This window comes from Nematolebias whitei, chromosome 8 (assembly GCF_014905685.2).
Source record: "Nematolebias whitei isolate Nwh7 chromosome 8, NemWhi1, whole genome shotgun sequence".
NCBI lineage: Eukaryota > Metazoa > Chordata > Actinopteri > Cyprinodontiformes > Rivulidae > Nematolebias > Nematolebias whitei.
Window position 1 is genome coordinate 551,524 of NC_056505.1, and position 9,830 is coordinate 561,353.

The 9,830-nt window shown below is 41.8% G+C and overlaps 1 protein-coding gene across 1 annotated transcript in view; it reads left to right on the forward strand.

The window, feature by feature from the left end:
• The window catches only part of slc4a5a (solute carrier family 4 member 5a), a 205,987-nt gene that overhangs the window by 172,782 nt on the left and 23,375 nt on the right, over positions 1 to 9,830 (forward strand). The window contains exon 17 of the mRNA XM_037679966.1: positions 5,816 to 5,929. Within this exon, the coding sequence (XP_037535894.1) occupies positions 5,816 to 5,929 (114 nt within the window). The remainder of the gene's footprint in view (positions 1 to 5,815; positions 5,930 to 9,830) is intronic.

Here is a 9,830-nt window from a genome sequence, read left to right on the forward strand (position 1 = left end):
AAACAGCCACTGGCCAAAAGGATGGCCCAGCACAGAAGATCAACATCATCAGGCCAGGACTCTGCGGTCTACACTCATCTCCAGGCCAGCGGTCACTCTTTCAAGGATGAAGATGTTCACATCCTGGACAGAGAGGAACGATGGTTTGAGAGAGGAGTAAAGGAGGCCATCTTTGTGAAAAAAAATCGTCCATCATTAAACAGGGGTGGAGCCTCCGGGTTCAACTGTCCCCCTCTTACAATGCTGTGATTGCTAGTATCACTCAGCCCTCTGTGAACAGTAAACAGCCATCAGGTACTAATGACCCATTGTTAGGCTGATGGTCCTTCTTGAGCATGTGATCAGCTGGTTTTGGTTGTCAGCAGCAAACTGGTTGATCCACTCTGAGAAGGTGCTATTTAAGAGACTGAGCTGAAAACAGCATCTCAGACTGAGGAAGTCTCTTGGATGAGAGACGAAACGTTTCTATATTTTTTTACTTTGTTTTGTTTTTTGTTTTTTTTTAATGTCCAGAGGACCAGATTGAACTTTTTTGGATTTTTCTACCTGGATTATTGAGCATGCATCAGGATATTACCAACAAAACTTTTACCTTCAGGGACTACTTTAAAGAGCACAATTTGGACTTTTTATGCATCACAGAGACTTGGATGTCTTCGGGTGAGTCCAGCGCCTTGACGTAATTATTGCCACCGAACTGTCTGTATTTTAACGCCCCGCAGCTATCAGGCCGGCACGGTGGTGGATTATTAACAATATTCAAACCAACTTTTGACTGTAAACAACTGACCATCACAGTTTCCTGCGCCAGCTTTGAGCTGAGCCTCTTTGAGCTGAGCATCTATGAACTCGGCCATTTGCCTCTGACATTATGTGCACTCGTCTACCGCCCACCTCAATCTAAGGATTTCATAAATGAGTTTTCTGATTTATTGGCTGTAATCACACCAAAATATAATCATGCTTTCATTATTGGGGACTTTAATTTGCATGTGTGCTGTCAAGAGAAGCCCTTCGTTAAGGACTTTTTATATTGGACTCATTTAATCTAACTCAGCATGTAAACGGTCCCACCCAAGAGCGCGGACATACACTGGACCTTGTTTTAACTCATGATGCGACTGTTAGTAATCTTGAAATTGGTGATAATGTTTTTCCAGACCACATGCCAGTCCAGTTTGAGTTCACCCTCCCCCATCTAACTCCTAAGCTGTGCATTCCTGTACGTAGTAGCCGGACCATTAACCTTTTCACTGCCGCACGTTTCACAGATGCTTATAACTCTGAAATGATAATTCAGCCCCCAGTGTTTCTCACCACCACTGAGGAGCTGAAATCCCAGTTCAACTCTGTCTGCTTAAAGACTCTGGATCATGTCGCTCCTGTTAAAACTAGAAAATCAAATCTCAGAGCAAAACCTTGGCTGAGTGACGTCACCAAGGCCGTTAGGCAGCAGTGCAGGAGGGCGGAGCGAAAGTGGAGGAAAGACAGGCTGCAGGTCTCTTTTCAAATACTTAAAGAGAGTTGGCGCCGTTATCAGAAAGCAGTGAAAGCTGCTAAATCCAAATACGTCTCTGATATAATTACCTCAAACTCTCACAACCCACGTGTCCTCTTCTCCACCCTAAACTCTGTTCTCCACCTCACTGAACCATCACCTCTGGAAGCCTCGACTGAGCTGTGCAAGAACTTCTTACATTTCTTTTTGGAAAAAATTGCGACCACCCGGGCTCTCATTTCCCCTCCAACTCATGACCCATCCATTCCACCCACCTCAATCTGTAGCTCCTTTTGACCATTTTGAACACATCACTCTATCTTCTCTAGAGCAGGTCATGTGCAGCTTGAAACCTTCTGGTTCCCCCTTTGATGTGGTCCCCCCTCAACTACTAAAATAGATTTTTCCTACTCTAGGTCCATCCATTGTTGATATAGTAAACAGTAGTTTATCCACTGGCGTGGTGCCAAAATCCTTTAAAAATGCTGCTGTCCAGCATCTCCTGAGAAGACCAAACCTTGACCCCTCAGTCGTTTCTAACTTCCGGCCTGTCTCCAAACTCCCATTTGTTTCTAAAATAGTGGAGAAAACAGTTGAGTCCCAGTTCAAGTGCTTCCTGGAGGATCACGCCATCTTAGAGCTATTCCAATCTGGCTTTAAACCTCTCCACAGCACTGAAACTGCCCTGCTGAAGGTTTTTAATGACATCTTGAGATCCACTGATACCGGTGATTCTGTTCTGCTTGTCATGTTGGACCTCACAGCCGCCTTTGACACCATCGACCATGAGATCCTCATTGCTAGGTTGGAGCAGTGGGTGGGCATCACAGGGTCAGCCTTCAATTGGTTCAGATCCTACCTCACTGACAGATCCATTTGTGTCTCCATCAAGGATTTTAGTTCTGCAGCGACAGAGCTTAAATGGGGGGTTCCGCAGAGGTCCATCCTGGGTCCCCTCCTATTCTCTTTATACCTGCTGCCACTTTGTGCTATTTTCCAGAAACACAACATACCCTTTTACTTCTACACCGACGACTGTCAAATTGACTTCCCCCTAAGACAAAATGGCACATGCTCTATTCAACCTCTGCTCGACTGCCTGGCTGACATCAGGGAATGGAAGGCTTTAAACTTCTTAAGTTTCAATGAGAAGAAGTCTGAAGTCATGTTGTTCCCTCCCAATGACACAATCACAAACCACTGCATCGACCTCTCCGCTCTAACCCTGTCAGAAAAACAAAGAGTCACTAATCTGGGCGTGATAATGGACCCTTCCCTGAAACTTAACAATCGTAAACATGATTGTTAAATCATGCTTCTTTCAACTGAGGCGGCTGTCTAAACTGAAGCCCATATTGTCCAAAAAGAACCTGGAGACAGTAATACATGCATTCATTACATCTAGGCTTGATTACTGCAATTCACTCCTGTTTGGTATCAGTCAGACCTCCATTGCACGACTACAACTGGTCCAGAATGCAGCAGCCCGGTTTTTAACCAGTACAGGCAAAAGAGAGCACATTACACCAGTTTTGGCCTCACTGCACTGTTTACCGGTTCACCTTCGAATCCAGTTCAAAATACTCCTGTATGTCTACAAATCACTGAACAGTTTCACCCCTTTGGAACGAGTTACCTCTGCTTGTCAGACAGGCCCCTCCCTCTCGGTTTTCAAATCCCGTTTAAAAATTCACTACTATTCAGTAGCGTTCAACACCAGAAGATCTGTGTTTTGAACCTGTATGCTCTACACTGATTTGTCGTCATTGTAGTATGACATATGCAGGATATATTCATACATTTACGGGTTCTTCATTTTTCTGACTGTGTAGCATGCGTGCATTGAATTTAACAGAAATGTAACGAGAGACGTTATTTATCTTTGACCCATCAAAATGAATGCGGTCATTTATTTGCAGAATCAAAGTTTAACATCAAACATTTACATTAATTTGGCAAAATATGAAAACAATAACATGGCTAGTTTCACAGGAAGTGAGAACAATACGGCGATTGTTGTCACTTTTCAGCAGAACAGCAGACATCAATCACACGGCGGTGATTGAGAAACTTTGCTTCAGACATTTCTAAAAATATCTGTAATGATTTTAGCAGAAAGGAGAGTTTAAAGATGGAAAATGGAGATTTATCTTACAGAGAGATGTGTGAGGGAATTTATCTGTGGTACCAGAACAACACGCTCTTTGGAGAATAAGCTTGGCCCACGGTACGCTTGGTCGAAATAGAACCTTTACCTGGCAGATGATAATCAGCGTCGGTGTAGAGTTCCCTTCTGACTCTTTCAGCGTCTCCGTGAGGACAGCCAAACCCTTAGGAGTCGTGTGAGGTTATCCAAACAGAAGTTATAATCCCCAAGATCGTCTCTGGATTCTGGATTCCAATAGAAGCATCCTGGACGCCTGCGTTAGCATCCAAGAACTCTGAACTCTTTAACTCTCTTCAGAGAGTTAAACTCTGGAACTCTTCTCCAGGAAAAACTTTCAAGCTCTGAAAAACTCCGTCGTTGAACTGGGAAGTCGCCACATTTAAATGGGTTCGACTTCCGGGTCATTTGAGAGCTTTTTGATTGGTCGATGGACCAGAACAGAGGTGTGGTTTGTGATGTAAGGTGTTATGGAAAGTCAAGGATTGTTTAAAACAGACAGAAAGATTATTGGAGAAAACCAGTCTCAGTGGCGTCTCTTCTCCTAGTATCTGCTGTAAAAGTTAAACATGACATTTCTTTTCAGTAAACTTTTTAGTTGACCGAAGCCTGAACTTTGACACACACTTACAAACTTGCTCATTGAAGACAGAAAAATCAAGAAATGCATATTACCCTGATTTCTTCTTTGAATGAGGAATAAAAATCATTACTACTGTTTAAGTAAATAAAAATGAGTAGTTCTCTTCAACCTGTAAACATTGTTTGAACTAACACAATTTGATTATCACACATTTGTAAAGTAGTAATGATCATAGAGAATTGTCATTTCTACTTGATTAATTCAAGAAAGAAAGTCTCAGGATGGGTCAAACTGTATTTCTGGATGCAGATCAATGAAATGACAGTTTCTGTCCCACAAGGTTCTTAAGGTCAAGGGTTTTGACCTTAGGCTTAGTTTGACGTCAGGTTAAGTTCACTACATCATTATCTGCATCGTTTTTATGTATATATTTTTGATTTACTTCATTTTGTATATTTCTTTGTGTGTCACCTGTTGTTCTGTCTGTACAACACTTTGGTTGGCCTTGTAGCTGTTTTAAGTGCTCTATAAATAAAATGGTATGGTATGGTATGTCTGAGCACATAGCAACATATAACATAACGTAAAATCAAAATAAAGAACTAAAATAGCAGATAATAAAGCAGAAATAATGCCAATTTTTCTGTTGCACATCTGACAAATTAAATCCAAATTATCGCCAAGTAACAGAGCCATTTTTCCCTGCTCACCAGTTCTGCAACTTGCTCTCTCCATTTTGTGACTGTGGCTGCTACAAGTTGCAGGCAGCCACTTCACCTGGACAGAAGCAGGAAGCAGGGGGAGAGCTCACAGGTAGGGGCTGGGTTTGTAGTGAGTGAGAGGAGGGGGCCATGTGGGAGAAGAAAGAAGACAGCAGTGCCAGCAGATTTTCAAGTAAAACTATATTGTTTATATCGAAATAATGTCAATTTATATTGCAAATAAAACTGTTGTTGTTTTTTTAATATTGAGATATCGCCCAGCCCTAATTGGTTGCAATAAATCTTGTGTAAGCAAGGAGTTGCCCAGAGTGGATTATGGGCTCTGATAGGCGTGTGGTTGGAAGGCTAGGAAGATAGCTGAGGATGCCACAAAGAGATTTCCAGAGTTTCACAGAAGAGTCCAGGAGCAGATACGTCACAGGAGGTACAGTGGAAATATCAAAAAGACACAGGTAAGTAATTTTCAAGTCAAGAGGGTACTAAGTGGCTAGAAGCATGACTACCATTGGCAGGTAATGCTTCAGCGGTGAGGACAAGTCATCTGTTGCCTTTTATACTCTGTGTCTCATCAAGAAGATGGTTCACAGGTGTGGCAGGTTGGCACCATCTAGTGACTTCAGGACAGTAGTGAAACAGGAACTCCCACACTTTATCACCAAAATTGATGTGCTGTGCTGTGATATGCAACATGCAGTACTATAGGTTAAAATATCAACAAAAGACTTTTTAAGATCGTTCAATTGGTTTTCAATATAAAGTGCAGCTCACGTGGAGATCTTAAACCCTTTAAGCGCTAAACATTTTCCTCTGTCTGACCTTTTTACTACTTTGTTTTTGTGTGCCACCAGTTAAGGAAACTCATCAGTGACTTCTCCATCTTCATGTCCATCATGACCTTTGTCGGGCTTGATATGCTCATGGGACTTGAGACTCCCAAGCTAATTGTTCCAACAGAGTTTAAGGTACAACCAATTCTCAGTATTTTGATGTTTTTCTATGTATTTGTTGCTTGAACTTTCTGTCTGGTGTCCTTAAGTGCCAGAAAGCTTCCTCCAAATAAAATGTTTTATTAGTATTATTATTCAAACATAAGTTTATTTAGAAGTAAGAAAGAAACTTAAGCAATCACACTAAAGCAAATTTTGAGACCCAAATATGTCACATTTAGTAGATGTTGAGCATAGATCCAAATAATCCTCCCAGATAGTTTCTAGAAACTCAGTAATACTTTTCAATTGAATTCAATTTCAGAATCAGAATCAGAATAAGCTTTATTATCATTGCACCGAGATACAACGAGAACATTTACGTACAGTCGTCTGAAAGATGGACGGAGTGCACGAAGCTGTTGCTCTAAGTGCGGCCTCTCTTATCCTTTTCAGAATAATAATCTTAGATAGTAAAAGGGGGAGAAACATGAGGGTGGATAGTGGTGTTACAAAAAAAAATAGATCTTTCACATCTTGTCTATCAGGACACGATTTGAGACATCAAAATAAAACTCTACCAGCAAGCACAATTATAAAGATGATTACATGCATTTGACGTCGAGGTGTTGAGATTAGTCTTTGAACGCTTTTCAGATCAGCCACAGTTTTTTAAGATGTTGTTTCAGCCAGAAGTTCTGATAAGCCTGCACAGAAAGTTCTCCGGGGTGGGGGTGGGTGGGGGGGGGGGGATAGATGAAGCTTTTGTCCTTGGTTACCCATGCCCCAGGAGAAATTCAATAGTCGGCCCATTCTGAGGCCGTCGGGGATTCAAATAAGCTTTGATTGTTGATTTTTTTTCAGGCAGACAGATTTTCTTCTTCAGCCTTGAGTCCATCTGGATGTTGTGGTTCCAAAAGGTCTAATTGTGGGAATCCGTTCCACTGATCCATGCTATGAGTCTCCCTCATGGTCGAACCCACCATGCTGACTAGTCCCAGAAGCCGCAGGTGGCCTGCAATTCTCATAAATCGCCTCCACTTTACGGTTTAGCTCGTAAACCAGATGATTTAAAGTTCCTACAGCACGGGCCAAACCTTCACAGTGACTCGGAAGCTTTTCCATGGCCGAAACTGCTGCCGCTGTCTTCTTCAAAAGTCGATAAAACAGAGCCCCGCCGATGCCAAACAGCAGAGTCCCTGCTATCATAAATCCAAATATTTAAACGTCTTCAACATCCTCCTGAGACAGAACTGAGAGGAACATCATCTGCCACACTCCCAACAAATCCATGACGTACCCCACAGCGTGAGTCTCAGCTGGACACGCAGGTTCTCCAGGACCTTGTTGCTTTGATGAAAAAATCTTATCAATAGAGTTGAACGCTCCGGATACCAGATCCATAATCTTCTTAATTTACGTTTGGGAGATGTGAACCAGGCGCTTCAGACACACAGAGAGCAGAGCAGGAAAAAGGAAAAACAGGGAAGGAAAGACAGAAGCAGCCACCTCGATGAGAGCCAGGGAGGAAAAATTCATTTATTTATATAGAACCAATTCAAAACTAAATTAATCTCAGGACACCATACAAATAAGTTAGAAATTAAGTGATCTTAAATTACATGAAATCCATGTCAGTCCAAAACAGATCCAGGGTCAATATGATTTAAGCCTAATGTCATATTACAATATGTTCAGATTCAGTTTATCACAAAACACTCATTGCTACAAAAGTTTTACCTGAAGAAACCAAAACCAGAATCAAAACTTAACTACGATGCAATCCATCATCCTGAACAAGCATAGAAAGGAGGGCAACAGTGAAACCAAACTACTCTCTTTTTAACTGGAACAAATCTATGTAGAACCAGAACCAAGCTCAGGATGTGCAGCCATTTGCCTCAACAAAGTTGATAGGACAATGAAGACACACACAGATGCAATAACTGAATGTACAAATGTAGAGGAAAGTGAGTAAAGTCAGCAGGGGAGTGAGAAAATGTGATTAATCTGTCCTTCAGTGGGCTAAACCTATAGCAGCATACCTAAGAGAAAGCTCAAGAGAAAACCATTATTAAAGCCTTGTCTTAAACGTAGATGGTGTATCAGCCTCACAGACAGAAACTGCAAGTTGGATCCATGAGAGAGCAGCCTGATAAATAAAAGCGCTGCCTCCCATTTTACTTTTAGAAACTCTAGGAACCACAAGTAAACCTCCAAATCTGAGAGTGAAGTGATCTGTCAGGAAAGTATGGAACAATATAAACTTTGTTATAAAATAGAATTTGATTGTTGAGAGATTCAAATGTTGGAAGTGAGATGTTAAAGTGTCAGTACAGGTAGTTTTACATTTTATTCTACTCTTTTTTTTTATAGCTATAATGTGACACCAGGGTAATCTGTTACCAACACAGTGCATAAAAGTTAACAAACAAATAAAGTGCTGAAGAAAACCAGAGCCTATGTACTAAGAAGGGTGATTACTGAGTGTCTGCAGGTGTGCTGATTACTAGTGGGATATAGGTGGTATACGAAGAACAAGAAACAAGAACCATGGACAATCAACAAAGTCCATGCTCAATAATCCAGGTATACAGTCCAACATTTTTCAGTCGGGTCATCTGGACAGTTTATTTTTTTGCTGAAACATTTCACCTTCCATCCAGAAGGCTTCATCAGTCAAGGAAACACACAACACAAAACTGATTCTTCCCCCAACAGCTTACTCCAAAGTGGAACAAACCAGTTATGTTGGTGCTAAGATGGTCTCTTTTGTGTGCCCCCTCCTCCGATGCTGGCCCTCTTCCTCATAGACAGTCATGTCAAACTGGGCTGGCACCGGAGGGGGGGGGGGGGGGGGGGGCGTATCAAAGACACCATCGTAGCACCAACAAAACTGGTTTGTTCCACTTTGGAGCAAGCTGTTTGGGGGAAGAATCAGTTTTATGTTGTGTGTTTCCTTGACTGATGAAGCCTTCTGAATGGAAGGTGAAATGTTTCAGAACAAAAAAAAAAAGAAACTGTCCAGATGACCTGACTGAAAATTGTTGAACCATGGACAATATATACCCAAAGGGCCAACACAAAAATAAAAGCCATAGACAATACCCAAACCATGATACGTAAAGTACTGAAGCTGGTGCGTCAATGATTTGAAGGTCACCCCAACATCTAAAAAATGCATTAACATCCTGCCTATGGCTCATTTTTGCTCTCAAATATCTCTTCGGGTTTTGGGTAACTTCCCTAGCACATGGGCTGCAAACTGGGCCAGCAGAAACAGTCAACCTGCCAAACAGCTCTTGTAAAGTGAAACAAGACTAGCATGGCCACATGAAGCTGTCCCCATGAAACTATCAACCACATAACAAAAAGGTTCGATCATGTCATCTGGACCAGTTTCTTTAAGTGAGAAACATTTCTGACAGATCTGCTTGGCAGGCCTCAGATTGACGAAGTCCTCTGGATGGGGGACGAAACATTTCTCACTTAAAGAAACTGGTCCAGATGACACTATTCAACCTTTTTGTTGTTATCTACTGGATGATTGAGCTTGCAAACGTTTTTTTATCAACCACACATCACATGTCGTTTATTCTGACCAGGAATATAGAAAAGAATGACCTAAAATACAGCCTGTTGGTTTTAGACATTAGATTTCAAAGCTTAAATTCTGTTGATCTACCAGAGTTTTATCTCCTTCCTAAGTAGCAGAAAAAGAATAAAGACCATGAACTGTGCTACTGTATAATGGTGCTTTGTGTGTGTGTGTGTGTGTGTGTGTGTGTGTGTGTGTGTGTGTGTGTGTGTGTGTGTGTGTGTGTGTGTGTGTGTGTGTGTGTGTGTGTGTGTGTGTGTGTGTGTGTGTGTGTGTGTGTGTGTGTGTGTGTGTGTGTGTGTGTGTGTGTGTGTGTGTGTGTGTGTGTGTGTGTGTGTG